This window comes from Protopterus annectens, chromosome 13.part0, assembly GCF_019279795.1.
Source record: "Protopterus annectens isolate FY-2018-M chromosome 13.part0, PAN1.0, whole genome shotgun sequence".
Lineage (NCBI taxonomy): Eukaryota > Metazoa > Chordata > Ceratodontiformes > Protopteridae > Protopterus > Protopterus annectens.
In genome coordinates, this window is record NC_056747.1 from 1,166,113,233 (window position 1) to 1,166,134,084 (window position 20,852).

Below are 20,852 nucleotides of genomic sequence, written 5' to 3' on the forward strand. Positions count from 1 at the left end.
AGACAGTTTACCATAGGGGGGAGTTTTACTACTCCCAGATTTGGAAGTGGGGATCCCCCACTGCTTAGTCCTGTGCGTACCCTGGGACTGAAGCCTGAGTGTTCTGCTGGATCTGGGTTTGGACTAAGAAGGCCTGGAAGAGGCAGGAAAGGACCAATTCTTAGAAGGCCAATGCCTACTAAATCTTGGTGGTTGCACTTGTAAGAAATCTTTAACAATTTGCATAGATTTTGCTTTTTCCTCCATCTTTTTAAGAACTACTTCTGCCTTATTGCCAAACAGGCAGTCCCGATTTAAGGGAGCAGTCAGTAATTTAGCTTTAACATGATCTGGCAAGGATTGATCTTTAAGCCAAGCATGCCTTCTCAGTACAGACCCAGTGGCAGCAGCCCTGCAAGATGCCTCAAGTGAATCAAAACCACACTGCAAAGTATGTTTTCCAACTTGTTCAGCAGAATGCATTAAATCCTGTAAATCCTTATTTTCAGCGCAATCAGGAATCAACATAATTTTCTGTTTAAGCAATCCAATAATATGCTGCTGATACTTTAACATATGAAACTGGCAGTTTAAGGCCCTAATAGCCAAAACTGCAGAAGTGAATACCTTCTTACCCCATCTATCCAGCGCCCTGGAGACTCTATCAGAGGGGGTAGGATTTTTGACAGTAGTAGCTTTAATGCCTTTGGGCCCCTGTAAAATGGTCTCAGGATCCGTAGTAGGATTTTTGAAAAGGAACTTGTGAGAGTCAGGAACCCTGTAATATCTATCAGGTTTTCTGGGAGCAGGAGGTAAAGAGTCAGGGGTCAAGCTAGATTACGAAAGAGCATCATCAACAATGTCTAGTACAGGAGGGATAGCTAAAGGTCTGTGCTGGGGCAGGAGTAAGAAACCCCTAAGCCCCTTTTTAGAATCAGAGAATTCCTGACTTTCTCAACGAAAATGCTCCCTAAGAGTATGCAAGGTTTCACCAAAAGAGAAATCCTCGGGGGGGCAGAGGGAATAGAGTCCTCAGCATCAGAATCCTCATAGGTAGATAAGGGTAAATCCTAGTCATCAGAGGAAACAGAAATTTCAGAATCCTGGTCAGAGGTATCATAAGCAAACTCAGTCCTAGGTCTCTTAGAGGGGGAAGGTTGGCTTTCCCTCATTAAAGTAATAAGGTCTTCAGCCATTCTTATCATTTGTTTTTTAGGCATAGAGGCCTGACCATGCGGTCTGGGCATCAGTTTTCTAGGCATGGTTCGAGTTTTAGGCCTTGAAGAAGAAGGTGGCGTCGGTTTAATATGCAAGTCATTACGCCTGAATACACCCTCAGAAGCCAGTGCCTGCACAGCAGCTCTGGACCCATCCAAGGTACAGACATCCGCAGGTTCCACAGTTGAAGCATCTCGCGGCATACCGGACTCCGAATGTGTCTCAGTAGAGGCCTGCAAATCTGAAGTAGCAGGTATCAGGGGCTGCAAAAGCGCCTCACTGAGTAACGGCGAACTGGTGACTAGCTTAGGAGAAACGTCGTCGGCAGCTTTGGACCTAGGCGGTCTGTCTCTGTCTTTATCTTTGCGTTTTTTCAGAATGTCGGTAGTCGGATGGCTTACCGAAGACATATCTGGATAATTGAACCAAGCACCAAAATATTTAGAAACAAAAATATACCGACGACGGATAGTTTGTGCTTTAAATAAGGCACAAAACCGACAGGGAGGTACATTGTGGTCAGGGTCTAGGCAAGGAATACAGTACGAATGAATATCTTTATGAGGTATTTGCTTTCCAGAAGAAATGCAATTATTTACTTTTACTGACATCGGTTTAGAGCAAGAAAAAGTTTCCCCATTGGGGTACTTAGCTTTTAGTTGAAGACTTCGGTTCTGAAACTCGAAAACGAAAATTTCAGGAGTCAGCCGACCGGTACTTGCGAACTTATTCTGCTTCTGGCACCGCATGGCAAGAAAGACTGATGTAATGGTGTCGGCTGCATGTTTTAAACCCCTGACTACCTGATGTCACGGAAGAAGAGAAAGCAACCGACGCAGGACCCAAGACTTTGTTAATCAGGCCGACTGAGGGCTACTGCAAGCAGATAACCCAAATGTGCTGACTGCAACAGTGAAACACGAAGAACATCTGTAGTGTTGTCTATGAACAATTTTAGTGGGCCTTGTTTTAGCGTGTGTAGGAAGGCCTTTAGGGCCAAAAGAATTGCTCTCATCTCTCTGATATTGATATGCTCCTGTATGACAGAGTCTGGCCAAGTGCCCTGGACTCTTAGGGAGCCCATGGGTGCTCCCCACCCCAGATCCGAGACATCCAGATCCGAGGCATCCATGTACATCTCCTGTACTAGCAAGGGAGCCTATAAGGGTTGTCCTAAGTTGCAGTTTACTTGATGCAACCACCACTGAATCTCTTTCTTGAGGCAAGGCAAGAAGGGGATTTTGTACTCCAGAGGATGAGAGTGCTGAGTTCAAATAAGCCTAAGGTACCATTGTAGTTTTCTCATGTGGAGCCTCACCAATGGCAACATGGGAATAGTTGATGCCATGTGACCCAGGAGTCTGAGGTACTGGCTGGCAGTGAAGTCTGTGGCTTGAAGGGAGGTGAGCAAATAACTGCCTTAAGTTTTCCACCTTTTGAGGTGTTAGGAAAGCCTTCATGACATCTGTCCTTATCCTGCACCCCAAAAATACTAGGTTCTAACAGGGGGTCAGGTTGGACTTGGGGTAATTTATCTGGAAGCCCAGTGCTTGCAGGAATGAAATTACTGTTTGTAGATGGCGTTGCAGGGATTCTGTGTAGTCCGTCTTAAATGAGAAGTTCATCTAGGTAAGGGAAAAGTTGAATCCCTTGGGTCCTGCAGAAGGCTACCACTGGTGCCAAGCACTTGGTGAAGACCCTTGGTGCAGTAGAAAGCCCGGAGGGCAAGGCAGACAATTGAAAATGTGAGGAGGCCACAGAGAAGTGCAGGTATCTCCTGTAATTGGTCCTTATGAGAATGTGTAGGTATGCAGCCTTGATGTTCAAGGTGGCCATGATCCCCCTGAGGTAAAATAAAAGGGAAAAGCATTTGAAGAGTGAGCATTCGAAATGTGGGCACTTGCAGAAAGAGACTGATGTGGAAAAAACCTAGGATTGGTCTCCAGGGGCCATCTTTCCTTGGGACTAGGAAGAGCCTGGAGTAGAAACCTTTTCCCTTCTCTGTCAGAGGGACAGGTTGAATTGTTCCCTGGAAAATAAGGCTGTCTATAACTGATTGGAATAAAGGGAGCTGTTCCTTGGGGGCCTGTGGAATACCCCTCAAGGACAGAGATGTAATTCAGGTCATGAAAAAACTCTTCTCTATAATGGATAGGTCCCACCTGTCTGTGGTGATGTTTTCCAAACAGGGAGACAGTGAAAGAGCCTTTGGGACAGGGGAATGGAGTCAACGGGCTTTTGTAGGAATGTCAGGTAGTCACACTACCTGCCCTATCTTGAAACTGAGGCTTCTGGGCTGGAGTCTGTACAGGCCTGGAAGGAGTTGCTTGCTTCCTGGCAGTCTTTCTGGCCCTGGAAGGGGGGTGGGGCAGAATGCTTCCTGATAAATTGTGTTTTTAATAGGCAGTTCGTATGGAATTTGGAGATAGGATAAACAAATAGGTACTTTAGGTCTTGTAACTCCTTCCTCTTTTGTTGCAGAGTTTGAATAACTCAGCCACCTCTGTCCCAAAGAGGGCAGAGTTGTCCAGAGGCGCATCCAAGAGTTTTGCCCTGATGTCATCAAGTAGGGGCTGTAACCTTAGCCAGGAATATCTTCACAGGACTAAGGCAGATGCAGCTGACCTGGCAGAAGCTTCAGCAACATCGTAGTTACACCTAATGGAATGCTTGGTGACCTGAGAGGCTTGAGATATAAGACTGGATATTTGAGCTTTGGCAGGACAGTCTGGGATGTCACTCACTTAAGTGGCTTTTTCCAAAAAGGTTAGGGCATATCTGAACATATAGGTTTGATAATTTATTGCCCTGAATGCCAAGATAGATGAAGTGCAAACCTTCTTTCCAAAGCGGTCCATGGCCTTGTTGTTTTTGTCTGTGGGGAGAAGTGAGGAGGACGGAAGGAGTTTAGAAGCCTTCTCAGTTGAGACTGAAATAGTGCTAGGGTCCGCTGCAGCTCACTTAACAAGGAAATTGGCTCCCTCATGGACCTTGTAAAATCTGTCAGGCCTTCGGGGTGCAGGAAGCTGAGAATCAGGATTGAGTGATGCTGTATTAAATGCATCCAGAAATGCTGGCAGTACTGGCGGTACAGCTGAAGGGGTAGAGGAGTCCATCTGAAGAAGCTCATAATATCCTTTCTGAACTTCTATCATCTTAGAGGAGTCCCATTTGAAATGTTCCTTCATCTTTGCAATGGTCTCCCCCAAAAGTGAGATCCTCAGCTGGAGAATCTGCCTCTGCAGATTCTTCCTCTGGGGAGGCACAGCCAAGGGGGGATGGCAACTGGGAGACATACGAAAGGGAATCCTCTGAGGAAAACTCAGAGGATTCCTCTGCTTCAGCCTGGGAAGTCTCTAAGTCCTGAGGCCTAGGGCTCATCACAGGAGAAGCCGCTGGGGAGGCTAAGGGTGTGGCAGGCCATAGAGCCATAAAGGCATTGAAAAGATTCTGAGAAAAAGGCCTACCAATCTGGCTGGCTCTCTAATAGGGGAGAAAAATGTTTCCTTTTCTCTTTCTTTTTGAGGGAAGGCCTAGTGGGTGTCTAAGCCAAGGTAGGCCTGGGATCAATAACCTGCAAGGGAGTGGAGGGATCCGTCCAGGCAGCTGTAATCTGCATAACCTCAGAGAATGTGCCGTTCACTCTGGGTTTTGCGGCTTCCACAATGGTACCTGCTGTACCCATATCAGCGGCAACGGATCATTCCTCCAGGCTGATGTCGGGTACAGGAGGAAAGTACAGTTTTGTACCTACCATAAATGTAGATGTTCGAAGATCCACATTGCTGCAGTCCTTACTTATGGGTAGTCCGCTGTCCTCGGTCGGCCCGAATACCAAAGTATTAGGCTGACGTTGGTCATGGGCGCCTAGATCTGACATCAGAGCATCAGGGTATAAAGGCGCATGACCGACGTCATATCCTCAGTCTTTTCTTGCCCCAGATGTCAGAAGGCCAAACCAGAAAGGCCACAGCCAAAGACAGAACACCTCCCAAAAACATGCCCAACAACAACCATCACCTAAAGCATAGCACCAAGTCTAACTACAGTGGGGAAGGAGGGAGGGTAAATTGGACTGCAGCAATGTGGATCTTCGAACATCTACATTTATGGTAGGTACAAAACTGTACTATGTTCTTCATCTCACATTGCTGCAGTCCTTACTTATGGGTAGAATCCCAAAGCAACGGGAAAGGGAGGATGGTAAAAATCATAAAGCATTAGGGGCCGCTAAAATGCCCTGTAAAATTGCAGTGGCAAATCCAGCCCTAGACTTAGAATAAAGAGGAAGGTGGTAATGTTTAGAAAAGGTATGCACTGAACTCCAAGTAGCTGCCTCCAAAATGTCTTTTGTAACTACCCCCCTTAGAAAGGCCGTAGAAGTAGCAGTAGCCCTAGTGGAATGAGGCCTGATTCCAGCAGGAATCTCCTTACCATGATGGGAATAACAGGAAGAAATACAAAACCCAATCCATTTAGAAATAGTTTGTTTTGAAACAGGTTTACCCTGTGAACCCAAAGCAAAAGAAACAAACAATTTCTGAGACTGTCTGAACTCCTTGGTTCTGCTCAAATAATAACGCAACTGCCTGTGAATATCCAAAGTATGCAAAATTTTCTCCCCTTTATTTTGGGGGTTTGCATAAAAAGTAGGCAAATGAATAGTTTGATTTAAGGCCACACTAGAAACCACCTTAGGCATAAAGGAAGGATTAGTACGCAAAGATACCCTATCCTTATGAAAAATCAGGAAAGGCTCCACTGCCATGAGGGCCTGTAATTCAGAAACCCTTCTTGCAGAGGTAATGGCCAACATAAAAGCAGTTTTCCATGACAAATACTTTAACTCGGCAGTAGCTGCAGGCTCAAAAGGTTGTAGAGTAAGTTTTTCCAACACAAAATTGAGATCCCAAGCAGGAGTAGGAGCTCTCGTGGGGGTCTTATATTCTTTGCCCCTCTAAGAAATTGCTTAAACCAAGGATGAGAGAATAAAGGAGGGTCACAATCATAGTGAGCAGAAATGGCTGCAGCATGGACCTTTATTGAGGAGAAAGACAAACCCTTGTCCACTAACTCAGTAAGATATTGAAGAGCAACACTTAAATCAGGTTTGGAGACATCAAAGTCCTTTCCTTTGCTCCAAATAAAAAATCTCCTCCATTTATCAGCGTAAACTTTCCTGGTACTAGGCCTCCTGGCCTCCAAAATAACATTCAAAACTTGTTGTGGAAGCTGAGACCCTCCAGAGTCTAAAACACAATATGCCAGGCTGTTAGATGCAGAGACTGAATCTTGACATTGAGGAAGTGACTGTCCTCTTGTGACAAAAGGTGCGGAATCAAAGGCAGAGGCCATGGAGGTTCTCGTACTAAACTCCTCAGTAGTGGGTACCAGTGTCGTCGAGGCCAATCCGGTGCTATCAAAATCATGGTTGGCTTGTCTTGTCTGGCCTTCAAAAGTACCTTGGGAAGAAGAGGCAGAGGTGGAAAGGCATATACATGCAGATTGTTCCAACTGAATGATAGAGCGTCCACCTTCCAAGCTGTGTGATGAAACATTTTGTGCAAAACTTTGGCAACTGGTAATTTAGTGGAGAAGCGAACAGATCTATGTCTGGAGTTCCCCATAACACTGTCAACTGTTGAAATACATGAGGATCCAATTTCCACTCGTGAGGATCCACTATTTGTCTGCTCAATACATCTGCTAAGGAGTTCTGTGCTCCTGGTAGAAACCTTGCCTGAAGATTGAGGTGTAGATTGAGAGCAGTTTCCCACAGAATCATCGCTTGCCTGCAAAGAGGGTAAGAATGGGTTCCCCCCTGCTTGTTGATGTACCACATGACAGTAGTTTTGTCTGTTTGAATCAACACCTGCCCTGGGTGAAGTAAATCTTTGAAAGCCATCAATGCAAACTGGACTGCTAACATTTCCTTCAAGTTGATATGCAAATGTTGGAGTTTGACAGGCCACGTGTTTTGCACCCATTTTCCATTGAGGTGTGCTCCCCAAGCCTTGTCCGAGGCATCTGTCTTTAGAATCTGACTCGCCTCTGGCCGGGTCACAGAGAGTCCCTTGTTTAGGTGACATTCCTGAGCCCACCACAAAAACTCCTTCTGAATGCAAGGTATTATCTGAATGACAGTGTCTAGATCTTGGCAGTGCTGTGTCCATACATTTTGAGATACCATTGAAGCTTCCTCATATGCAATTTGGCATTGGGAAGCACCAGAATACAAGATGCCATGAACCCCAAGGCTTGAAGGACTGTCCTTGCAGTCAGCCTGGACCGTAGAGACATTTGATGGAAATAAAGAGAAAGGCTTCTTTGTTTGTCCGGGGTCAAAAGGCCATCTGGGAAGCTGTATTCAGTCTCACACCCAGAAAGCACATGTCCTGAGAGGGTACTAGACTGGACTTTGTTTCGTTCACAGAATACCCTAGGCATCTTAACACTGCCATCACATACTGTAGATGATGAAGAAGTTCGTCCTTTTTGTGCAATAATCAGGCAGTCGTCCAAATAAGGATAAATCTGTATTCCTCTTAGTCTGAAAAATGCTATCACTGGAGCCAGAACCTTTGTGAACACTCTGGGCGCAGTAGATAAGCCAAAGGGCAATGCAGAGAACTGATAATGTAAATTTCCAGCCCGAAAACGCAGGTACCTCCTGCAACTGGGCCTGATAGGAACATGAAGGTAAGCCTCTTTGAGATCCAGAGTAACCATCCAGTGATCTTTTCCCAACAGAGGTAAAAGTTGTTGTAAAGTCAGCATCTTGAACTTTGGAATGTCCAGGTAAGTGTTGAGGATAGATAAATCCAAAATTGGTCTCCACGTGTTCCCTTTCTTTGGAACTAGAAACAGGCAAGAATAAAATCCTAGGCCCACTTCTGACAGAGGAACTGGCTGTATAGCTCCTATTTGAAGAAGTAAAGAAATTTGTCTGTGAGCCTCTATCCTTTGCCGAGGAGGGACGTCTGGCATGCCTTTGAAAGGAGGCATGGTATGGAAATAGAACTTGTAACCTCGGTTTATAATGTCCAATACCCATTTGTCCTGGGTGACTAAATGCCAATTTTGCTTGAAAAGAGCCAACTTTCCTCCCAAAGGAGCTGCCAGGCAAGAAGAATCTGGCAGCTGAAAATGCAGGTCATTGGGCCTGTTTACGAAAGGACTGGCCCCTGCCCTCACCAGCAGATTGAGCAGGCGAACTCCATTGTCTCGGCCTGAAAGTACTCTGAGCTCTGCCCCTACCACGCCTAGATCTACCCCTAGACTGAGAATTAGAAGAAGGGTACGTCCACCCCTTAGTAGGCCAATTTCTACTAAACTTTGGAGGTTGTACCTGCAAAAAATCTTTAACAGTCTGCATAGACTTAGCCTTGTCTTCCATTTTCTTTAAGACTGACTCCACAGGAGGACCAAACAAAACTTCAGACTGTAAAGAGGCATCCAGAATTCTAGACTTAACATGCTCAGACAAATTCTGATCCTTAAGCCAGGCGTGCCTACGAATAACTGAACCAGTGGCAGCCACCCTAGAAGAAGCCTGTAAAGCATCAAAACCAAATTGCAAAGAGTGCTTACCCACCTGTTCAGAAACATGCACTAAATCCTGCAATTCTTTACACTCTATGCCCTCTGCCAAAGCATCCACTTTAGATCTTAGCTGAGAAAGGAGGAAATTCTGATACTTCAACATATGAAACTGGCAGTTCAAAGCTCTCATTGCTAAAGTAGAAGAGGTATACACCTTCTTACCCCATCTATCCAAAGCTCTAGCTTCCTTATCCAGAGGAACCGGATTCTTAACAACAGAGGCTCTAACACCCTTAGGCCCCTGACTAATAGTTTCTGGGTCCACCCTAGGACTCTTATACAGATATTTATGAGCCTCAGGCACCCTGTAATACCTGTCCGGTTTAACTGGGGCAGGAGGAACAGAATCTGGATTAAGGGAAGCTTCCGAGAAAACATCTGAAACAACATCCAAAACCGGAGGTATAGCTAAGGGTCTATGCTGTGGTAAAAACAAGAACTCCCTAAGTCTCTTCCGTGAATCAGAGTAAGCTGGTCCCTCCCACTTAAAATGCTCCCTCATGGAATGCAGAGTTTCTGAAAATGAAAAATCCTCTGGAGGAGAAGCAGAAAGAGTGGAATCCTCTGCATCAGAATCAGAATTAGGAGGGAAATCTTGAATGTCTTCAGCAGAAGACTCTGAATCATCTGAGGCCTGCTCCAAACTCTCCAACTCTGGCTCCATCCTGGGCCTCTTATCAGGAGGGGGCATAGAACCTCTAATTAAAGAAATCAAATCCTCTGCCATTTTAAGCATGTGCTTTTTAGGCACAGACCCTGAAGAACCAGAACTGACACCAGAGGAAGGCAAGACAGACCTGCCCTTAGAAGGAGCCTTAGAAACAGTAGCAGAAGGCCTAACCACCTTAGGCATAGAAGGGAGAATAGTAACCTGAGAGGCCCCTTCAGCCTGACCTGCCTCCTGAGAGGCCACATCCTGTAAAATCAAAGTTTCCCCCTGGGACTCAACAGAAACTTCAGCCGGATCCACCTGTTCAGCTGTAGCTTCCAAAGGTCCGGAGTCCGAAACGGACGAATCATCCTGCCTAGGCTTTAAAGATTTGTCTTTGCGCTTCTTAGTAGAAGCAGGCGTCGGAACATCCGACGGCATATTATAATTACACCTCTTGCCAAAGACTAACCTAGCGCAATCTAACCTCCGTTTTATAGTGCGCTTATTAAACCTAGCACAAAACCGACACCCGACTACGTGCTCGGTCCCAAACAAGGAATACAAAACGAGTGGTAATCCCTATGCGGTATCTGTTTCCCACAAGAAATACAATTATTCACTTTTTCTGACATCCGGTAAGTAACTGAGGCAAGAAAAACAAAATATTCCCAACGGGTACTTAGCCAACTTGGTATCGGTCTGAAACTCCAAAAACGAAAAATTTCAGAACGCCGAACGGCACTTGCAACGCTGCTTCTGCATCGGACCATGCGGCAAAAAAGACTGAGGATATGACGTCGGTCATGCGCCTTTATACCCTGACGCTCTGATGTCAGATCTAGGTGCCCATGACCAACGTCAGCCTAATACTTTGGTATTCGGGCCGACCGAGGACAGCGGACTACCCATAAGTAAGGACTGCAGCAATGTGAGATGAAGAACATCATCAGGTGCACCTACGGATTCAGGCCTAATGACTTTGGCTTTTTCTTGGGTGGCTTGATGGGTTGACCACACGGCTCCTCTATACCTAAAGCTAAGCACTTGAGGTGCTGATTCTCAGGATAAATGTTTAACGCATGCAGATGGCAATGCAGGGTTTTTGGAACTAAGGCCTGGCAGATAGAGCGGGACTTACGGTCGTGCGTAGGCCCTAAACAAAAAAGGCAAAGCTTGTGGGCATCTTTACGGGGGATCTGACGACTGCAACTACACTTTCCCTTCCTGGATGACATGAACCCACACAGGCATGCAGTGACCCAAATAACAAAACGCCCCCCAAAGGTGTACTTATTTTAGAGTTTTTGATCAGATGGCCAGTACGGCAGGAACAACTGACGTTCTACTGGTGCGTGCAGGCATCACTTTTATGGCTCACGTTCTCTCAGCCGTCTGATGTTCCACGCACTTAGCAGTGACCAGAAGCTTTTGTATACTGGCCAGGCATTTGGGTAGCAAGAGAGGGAAAACCAAGAGTCTGGAATACTGCAACATTAGAACAGAAGGACATCAACATTTTGCAAAGGAAATTGCTCCACCTCTAAAGTGGTATATTTGGCTAAGCATGACAAATGTCCAGCATATTATGTTGGAAAAACACAGCATGCGCTTAAGGTATGCATTTATGAGCATCTGTATGATATCATTAACAAGGAGGAGAACAATCCCTTATACAAACATTCTACTTCTCCTTTGGTATCTTGGAGAAAATAAACATTAATGGCAGAGGTGGCGACTGGAAGGGATAGCTGTGAAACAGAAAGCTTATGTGGCAACTTAGATTATGTGCTACTCTCTCCCCAGGGCCTAGTGAATATGTTTTTACATCATCACATTTGAATATGAAGGCTAAAATATTACAACTTATTTATCTTTATTTTTTAAGTACATCTTATTCACAGAGTAATAAACAGATTTATACAACGTTATACGTACACGTGTTTTAACATCCTGTATCTTTAAAAAATTTAAATGACTCAAAAGTTTTTAATTATCCAATGGAAATGCTAGAAGCATAGTTTAAAAACTGATAGCTGGTTTCATGGTTATTGTGATGAAGTCTCCTTAGAGAACGAAAGTCCTCAATCTTGTTATTAAAATCTTTAATTTTTACCATTTTGGATCCTCACTGGTGTTTTTTCTGCATGGTCCATCTTTACAAGACTTAGAAAAGAAATTAGAAAGGCTAGAGGATGGAGATGTAATGCCCAGCTAGACTGAGGAATCAATGCATTTTCCTCATTCGGAGTCTGGGAAAAGAAACCACGAGAATGGATAAGGCCATAAAATCCAGAATTCTCAGACATTCTTTTGCTATGGACAGGTTTTGATGAGAAAGTAACAGAATTAGGTGATGGTAAGGAAGTATATTAAACTCTGGAAGGCAGTATGCCGAAGTACTAGTTCTTTTATTTAAATAAAAGTTTAGAGAGTTTACCAATGTGTGATATTACATTGCAAGGAATTATATTCGCTTGGGGTAGGAAGGCTATCTTTAGAGATATGTTCAGAATACAACTTAGGAAAAATATCCTGTGGGTAGGTGTCAAGGATGAATTTTTCAGGTTTAGTATGAACCCCAGGTCAGTGACTAGATGCATGATAAGCTGAAGTTATACCAGAGTTTCTTGTCTGGAGGAGTGAAGGAAGGAGCATATGTGAATGACCTGAAGTCTGCAAAAGGCTATGACAGGGATAGGGTACTTGGTGAAGACTCTTGGGGCAGTAAAGATACCACAGGGCAAAGATGCAAACTAAAACAGCAACACAAAGAAACAGTGGTGATTTTCTTGTGAAATGGAACACGTTAAATAAGCATTCAAGATCTAGACTTCTCATAAAGGTTCTAGATGAAAGAAAGGAGAGAGGGATTTGTAAGGTTAGCATCATGTATTCTGGAATCAGAAGAAAGGTATTCCATGTTGAATGGTCTAAAATAGGTCTCAATGTACCTTCACTTCTGGAACTAGAATCAGTCTTGAATAGCCCTTCCCTTGTTGAGAAGTGGGAAATTGCCCTATTGCCCTCAGAGATAAAAAGATCTGAAATAACCTGAGACAAAATATGACTTTAGTTCATTGGAGGGAGAGGGATCCCAGAATGAGTAGGAAGGGGTACCCACTGAAGTCTGTAACCATAATGAAAGTTTTTGCACCCAAGAATCTGAAGTTATGGGTAAGACTGCCTGCAACTTTGGAAGGAAGGTCAAGATGGGGAGAGGCGGAGAAGGTTATGTGGCATAGATAGATTATTCTTTTGAAAAGGACCTTGAGATCAAATTCCTTTTTTTTGTCATCTTTTCTTATACTGTTACTTGATGACTTCTGCTAGACTGATTTAAATGTAATTCAAAATAAAGACTGGTTTAGATGGATAATTTCATTGGTAGTTGAGAATGGAAGAAAAAACAGTTGCATACTGCATCAATGTGCCTCTCTTCTGGCTTCTAGAACAACTGCCAAACAAATATCCATCAAGAAGGGCATTTAAAAGTCTAAGTCTAAACAAGGCATTCCTGCCCATGGCAGTTCCAACAGCAGTAGCTCCTGGACAGCATCATAAGCACACAAGAGGGCCTAATGACTTGGGAATCAGAAATGTTTCTTTGTTCTTATGAACATTGCCGCTTGCTACTGGTGGACTACTACATTCATCACCAGACAACATTTCAAGATCAACAGCTTTAGTAGACGGGCATAATGAATTGGTCTATCTTCTTTTGGCTCTATAAACTAAAGAGCAATTATTTCTTTGTCTTAGATTTATTCATACTTTTTACAGTTCTCAGGCATAATTTTCCCTAAGTGGAGCTTTAATTCCTTATATACTTTCTCTCAAATACACTGGTTTCTTGCAGTTGTTAGAACTACTCATTCTGCCTAGTACTGTTAGCGCTTACGTTATATCCCTTTTCTGTATTTACACCTTTTATTTTTTGCCCAATTCCATTTCTCTCTCATATTTTCAACTCATAATTCCAAATTTTGCCTAGAAGTACTATTTAAACTGGACTTGGCTTTCACTACGGGTTATGCTCTACATTAAGCATTTTGTTGCTAGCAATCAAATCTACATCTTCAGCATTTACTTGTTACTTCAGAGAACCAATTTGTTGCAAATTCTGTCAGGGATGCTAGAACTGTCATGCAGGCTTCAGTGACTTCACTTTCACCGTGACCGTTTTACTCCCTATTATAATAAGACTGCCTAATCTATAACATTGTATACATTTCCACTGTGGCAGTTGGTTTCTATGTTTGAATGAAGTAAACATGAGTTAGAAACTGACACACAATTATATTTAAGCAAATCAAAGGCATACAAACTTACTCAAAAGTAAGAGAGAGCAAGAAAAGCTAATTACATGAACCTACTTACCGTGGAAAAAAGTTACCAAGCTAATTATATTTACGTTTTTAATTACATACAGCACTCACCTGACAATACAGGCTGCAAAGGAGACCCAATACTTTTACTAAAACATAAAAAAACACCCAAACAACTGCAGGAGATTTTGCATTTAGTAATGATCTTCCAAAAGGGAAAAAAACATGAAAACTGAAGGTATTGCACATTTTTTCCATGAACTTAAGTATTATGACTTTAGGAAAACTGCACCATAGAATAACTGCAGGAAAACAGAAAAACAATCTGTGTGGAAACTTTAACACCAAAGAATGCATCTGTATAGCAACAGCACCTTTTCTGAAGGTAAAAGGTCCTAAATATAAAGCAGGCTGTTGTTTTGTGCATTTGGATGTGCATGAAGCTGTACTGCTCAGTATCCACAAGGAGCTCAAGTATTTCTTGCTACAGCCTCAGAGTAATGTATGAAACTCTGCCCCTGAAAATGATGTACTAGGTTAGAATACAGCTCCCACCAAAAACAAAGGTAAACAAGCTCATACCTTGTACACATTTTCTTTGCATGTTCAGAGGCAGCAACACACTGCTGAAAACAAAATAATTTAAGTGTAAGTACGTTTTTAATCACTTGGTGTGTCCATATTTTTAAAATAGCAAAGAAAAGTAAAAGTGACCAGTCTTATCACTGATTAGGCCTGTATAGAACCTCTTTCGTGCACACTGACAGCATGACAAAAAAAATGGGCACATTATGAACAGCTTCCATCTTTAAACTTGGTGAAAAACTTGGAAAGTACAGTTGTGTACACTTACCACAAATGTAGATGTTCGAGTGTATTCACTGTTGCAGTCATTACATTTGGGTTACCTGCTTTGCAGTAGCCCTCAGTTGGCCTGATTAACAAAGTCTTGGGTCCTGCGTCGGTTGCTGTCCCTTTTACCATGACGTCAGGTCGTCAGGGGGTATAAAAACATGCAGCCGACGCCATTACATCAGTTTTTCTTGCTCCAGATGTCAGGTGCCCCCCTAATGGGAAGCAATTAAATAAACAAATAGAAGGATATACCTCCAACAGAAAAGCAGATACACCAAAAAGCTTTTAGAACATAGTGAGAGAAGAGGTATAGCCAAAGGAAGAAAAGGGGGCTGGAGGGAGGGTAATCAGGACTGCAACAGTGAATACACTCGAACATCTACATTTATGGTAAGTGTACACAACTGTACTATGTTCTTCGTGTTTCACTGTTGCAGTCATTACATTTGGGTAGATTCCCAAAGCTAAGGTTGGGAGGAGGAATTTAAATAGAATTAGGGCCAGCTATAAGGCCCTGCAAGACTGCAGTGGCAAAACTAACCCTGGATTTAGAGAAAATTGGCAAATGGTAATGCTTGGTGAAAGTATGTACAGAACCCCAGGTAGCAGCTTCTAAGATGTCCCTAGTAGGGACTCCCCTGAGAAAGGCTGTAGAGGTGGATGCAGCCCTGGTTGAATGGGGTCTGATGCCTTGTGGGATAGGTTTTCCATGGTGCTTATAGCAGAAATGAATGCAGTGGCCTATCCATTTTGAAATGGTTTGTTTTGAAATAGCTTTCCCCTCTGTCCCTGCAGCAAATGCCACCAGTAGTTGTTCAGATTTCCTTTGAGGTTTAGTCCTATCCAAGTAGAATCTAAGCTGTATGTGCACATCTAAAGAGTGCAGTATACGTTCCCCTTTGTTCTGTGGGTTAAGAAAAAAGGTAGGCAAATGAATAGACTGATTAAGAGCCACACTGGATACCACCTTGGGGATGAAGGAGAGATTGGTTCTGAGGGACACCTTGTCCGCATGAAAGATGATGAAAGGTTCCACTGCCATAAGGGCCTGTAATTCAGATACCCTTCTTGCAGAAGTGATTGCCAAAAAAAAAGCTGTTTTCTAGGAAAGAAATTTTAAATCTGCAGTAGCAGCTGGCTCGAAGGGAAGAAGAGTGAGTTTCTCCAAGACAAAGTTAATATCCCAGGCTGGAGTTGGGGCTCTCCTGGGTGGCCTTAGATTTCTGGCTCCTGTGACGAAATGCTTGAGCATTGAGGTGAGAGAAGAGGGGAGGCTCTGTGCTATAATGAGCTGAAATGGCTGAATTTTGATGGAGGAAAAAAAACAAGCCTTATTAAGCATCTCAGTGAAGTATTGTAGAATCTGAGGTAAACTGGGCGCTATTGCGTTCATTCCTTGAGATTAGTTCCAAGCACAGAATCTTTTCCATTTTGCAGCACGAGATTTTCTAGTACTAGGCCTCCTTGCCTCTAAAATGATATCACTGATTTACTGAAGAATGGTAAAGGAGAGATTAGGTAATTAGCCAGGCTGCTAGGTTCAGGATTTGCAGCTGAGGGTGCAGAATCATGTTCTCCTACTGGGACAACAGGGAAGGAGTCTGAGGCAGGTACCACGGAGCCAAGCGTGACACACTGTGCAAGAGTGGGTGCCAGTGCTGGCGAGGCCAGTCTGGTGCAATTAAAATCATCCTTGGCTTGTCCTGTTTGATCTTTAGTAGTACCTTGGAGAGCAGAGGCAGAGGAGGAAAGGCATAAAGTGATTGGATGCTCTATCCTTCAGCTGGAAAAACCTCTTTCCAAGCTTGCTTGTGGGGAATCCTTGTGCAAAATTTGCCCAGTTGATGGTTCTGGGGGGAGGCAAACAGGTCTCTATCTGGACTCCCCCATTTGCTTGTCAACATGTTGAAAATCCTTGGTTCCAGTTTCCATTTGTGTGGGTCCATGAGGTTTACACTTAGTCCGCCCGCCAGTGTATTTAGATTTCCTGGCAGGAATTGGGCTTGCAGATTCACTTGGTAGCTCAAGCCTGTGTTCCACAATGCCATGGCTATTCTGCAGAGGGGGTAAAAATGTGTACCCCCCCCCACTTGTTTATGTACCACATGACAGTGGTGTTGTCTGTCTTTACCATTAGTTGACCTGGAAGAATGTGGTCCTTGAAGGCTGTCAGGGCATTCTGTACAGCTAACATTTCCTTTTGATTTATGTGCAGGTGCATTTGATTTGGGTTCCATTTGCCCTGAATGCACTTCCCCCTGCCAGGTGAGCCACCCATGCATTGTCATATGTGTCTGTTGATTTGTTTGGCAGGGGGTAATGTGAATGGTAATCCCGTTTTGGTGGCAGGCCTCTGCCCACCAAAGGAACTCTAGGCATAGGCAAGGTATGATAGGAATCCTTGCTTCCAGATCCTGTGAATGTTGGCACCATAGGCTTTTGAGATACCATTGTAGTTTCCTCATACCCAGCCTTGCATTTGGAATTAGAAGAATGCATGAGGCCATGAACCCCCAAGACTTGCAGATAGCTGGGTTTTTGTGGCCACTTGTTTGAAGTAAGTTGTCAAATGTATCCGTTTCTCTGGCGTGAGGAAAGCCATCTGGGAAGTTGTATTCAAGCTTGCTTCCAGGAATATCATTTGTTGACAGGGTACCAAGTGGGATTTACTTTCGTTTATAGTGAACCCCAGACAAGTCAGTACCCTTTGAACAAAGGCCAGATAATTGAAGAGAATGTCCTTGCTTTCTGTCTGAATTAGACAATCGTCCAGGTAAGAGTATATTTGAATATTTCTTTGCCTGCAAAATGCAATGACTGGAGCTAGGCATTTTATGAATACCCTGGGTGCAGTAGATAAGCCAAAGGGCAGTGCAGAGAACTGATGGTGCATGTAGCCTGCTTTGAAGCATAGGTATCTTCTGCAAGACTCCCTGACAGAGATGTGCAGGTATGCTTCCTTTAAGTCCAGTGTTGCCAATCATGCATCCATACCTAGCATAGGAAGCAGCTGGTGAAGAGTCAGCATTTTGAATTTTGGAATCACCAGAAAGGTGTTTAGAACGGAAAGGTCCAGGATAGGACACCATGTATTGCCTTTTCTGGGTTCCAGGAAAAGTCTCAAATATAAACCTTGACCCTTTTCCTCTTCTAGTACCAAATGAATAGCCCCCATTTTAAGAGAGAGAGTAACTGATTTTGGGCCTCTGCCCACTGATTTGGGGGTAGATCTGGCCACCCGCTTGGTGTTGGTAACGTGTGGAAATGAAATCTGTATCCTTGGGACACTATATGTTGGTATTATCCTTGGGATACTATATATAAAACCCATTTGTCCTAGGTAATGAGTTCCCAGTTTTTGGCCTGCAGAACAATCTTTCCGCCTAAAGGAGCATTCAGTTGGGAAGTGCTTGGAAGTCTTAAAAGCTAGTCATTGAGATGGTTTTCCATAGGGGGAAGTCTTGCTGTGCCCAGGTTTGGGTGCGGAACCCCCCCCCACTGCCTAGTTTTGTGTGTCCCTTGGGACTGTAATCTGGGGTTTCTGCTGTGTCTGGGTTTAGCTTGAGAAGACCTGGAAGGGGATGGAAAGGACCGATTTTTAGAGGGCCAGTATCTGCTAAATCTAGGAGGCTGAACTTGTAAGAAATCTTTAACAGTTTGCACAGATTTAGCTTTATCTTCCATCTTTTTAAGAACTTCCTCAGCCTTGTTGCCAAACAGACGGTCCTGATTTAAGGGAGCATCCAACAATTTAGCTTTAACATGATCTGGCAAAGATTGCTCCTTAAGCCAGGCATGCCTTCTGAGCACAGACCCAGTAACAGGAGCCCTGCAAGAGTCCTCTAAGAATCAAATCCACATTGCAAAGTATGTTTTCTAACCTGTTCAGCAGAATGCATTAAATCCTGTAATTCTTTATTTTCAGCACAGTCAGGCATTAACATCATTCTTTGTTTAAGCAATGCAATAATGAGAAGTTATGTACCTACCATAACGTTCCATGTTAGTTGTCTTCTCTCGCCTTCTTTCTTGCTTGATGGGTTCGGAGCCGATCCTCGGCTCCGACTCGGCACTTGCTAAGCTCGAGAGTCACTTTTACCAGCTCGAGGAAGCCCCATATCCCATGATGCAAGGCGGTAAGTACCCAGATCTCGTTTGTTGTCTATAGGCAATAACACCTAGCATAAAAAACTTCCCAAAGGAAGAAAGAAGGAGAGAAAAACCTGAAGGATGGTTTTGGAGGACCAGTACTGTATGGTCTTAAGAAGCATTCTTCCATGTAGAGAGAAAAGGTCTGTCCAGGCCAGGGGGAAGGAGGGAGGGTCGCAAGAAAGAAGGCGAGAGAAGACAACTAACATGAAACGTTATGGTAGGTACATAACTTCTCAATGTTAAGTTGTCAATCTCGCCTTCATTCTTGCTTGATGGGACCGCGTCCCTAGCACCTCTATCCTGGGTGGCTCAATGGAACAGACTCTTGAGAACTGTAGAGCCAAAACTGGCTCTGTCCCTGGAGGCCAAATCCAATTTGTAATGAGAAACAAAGGTATGAGGAGTGGCCCAAGTGGCTGCTGCACAAACAGTGTCTAATGGAAGTCTAGCTTGAAAAGCTGTGGAAGTGGCTAAGCTTCTGGTTGAATGCGCTTTAGGTTTCGAGCACAGCTGTTTTCCCCTGAGCTGATAAATTTCAGAGATGACAGAAGAAAGCCATCTAGATAAGGTCACTTTTGAGACAGGAAGGCCTTTTTGTTATCAGCATAAGAAACAAAGAGCTGATCGGATTTCCTGAATTGTTTTGTTCTGTCCAAATAATATCTGAGTTGGCGGTGAACATCAAGATAATGTAACTTTTGTTCCGATCTGTTTGAGTAGTTTGGGAAAAATACAGGAAGATCAATAACCTGATTCAAATTACTCTTTGAGGCGACCTTAGGCAAAAGGTCGGATTAGTTCTCAATGATACTCTGTCTTTGTGGAAGACTAAATAGGGGCGAACAGAGAGAGCATGAAGTTCAGATACCCTCCTAGTCAAGTAATAGCAACCAGGAATAAAGTTTTCCATGAAAGAAATTTCAGGGAACATGAAACAGCTGGCTCGAAAGGAGGAAGAATCAAGGATGTCAGCACTAAATTTAGGTCCCATTGAGGAGGAGGACTCCTGATTGGAGGTTTCAGGAGAAAAATTCCTTTTAAGAAGGCTCTACAAAGCCTGTGGGACATAATGTTGTGATCTGCGAACCTGACATGAAAGTTCGAGATAGCAGCCAACTGAACTTTGACCGTGGAGGAAGAGGAGCCCGCGTGATAGATTTCCGCTAAGAAATCCAAAACTGCTTGAACTGGAGCAGTAAAGGGATCAATATTTTTAGCTTTTGCACAACAAGAAAAACGTTTCCATTTGCTAGTATAAATCCTCCTAGTAGAGGATTTTAAGGAAGCTACTATGATGTCTCTAACAGGATTAGAGATCATAGGAAGCCTGGCTAAGGAAGGAAGTGGAGCAACCATGCTGTGAGGTTGAGAGAAGGGATAGACCGGTGCAGCTGACCCGATTGGTGAATCAGAAGGTCTGGCACTGGGTCCAGATGCCACGGCTGCACCAAAAGGTGACGATGGAGGAACGGAAACCAAATCTGTCGAGGCCAATAGGGAGCAATGAGAATCATTTTGGCTCTCAAGACGGTGGCTTTCTGGAGTACTTGTGGAATCAGTGGAAAAGGAGGAAAGGCATAAAGAAGTCCCTGGGGCCAATCCTGGGTAAGAGCGTCTCTGGGGGGATGGCCTGGCAGTGGGAAGAGAGAGAAGTCTGGGCATTTGCTGTTTTGGGGAGTAGCAAAAAGATCGCAACATGGGCCCCATTCTGGAAAAATCTCCTCCACTATAGATTGTTTGAGAGACCACTCGTGAGGCATGAGAATAGCTCTGCTCAATCTGTCCGCTAAAATGTTGGTTTTCCCAGGGATATGCATTGCTACCAGAAACCGATGAGAGGAGATCGCCCATTGCCAAAGTCTGAGAGCTTCTCGACACAAGGGGTAGGACTTGGTTCCGCCCTGTTTGTTGATATACCATACTACAGACATGTTGTCTGTGTGCACTGCAATTGTCCCCAAGGGAAGAAAGTCGTTGAGGGCTTGCAACATTAAAAGCACTGCTCTCATCTCTAGGACATTTATGTGCAGGTGGTATTCACGTCCCATGAACCATCCTGCCCTGATAAT

The 20,852-nt window shown here is 44.0% G+C and overlaps 1 protein-coding gene across 1 annotated transcript in view; it reads right to left on the reverse strand.

Annotated features, from left to right (window-relative positions):
• The window catches only part of ATXN7L3 (ataxin 7 like 3), a gene marked incomplete in the record, with an annotated part of 1,421,578 nt that overhangs the window by 441,704 nt on the left and 959,022 nt on the right, over positions 1-20,852 (reverse strand). Inside the window, 1 exon segment of the mRNA XM_044055168.1 lies at positions 14,359-14,402. Coding sequence (XP_043911103.1) covers positions 14,359-14,402 — 44 coding nt within the window.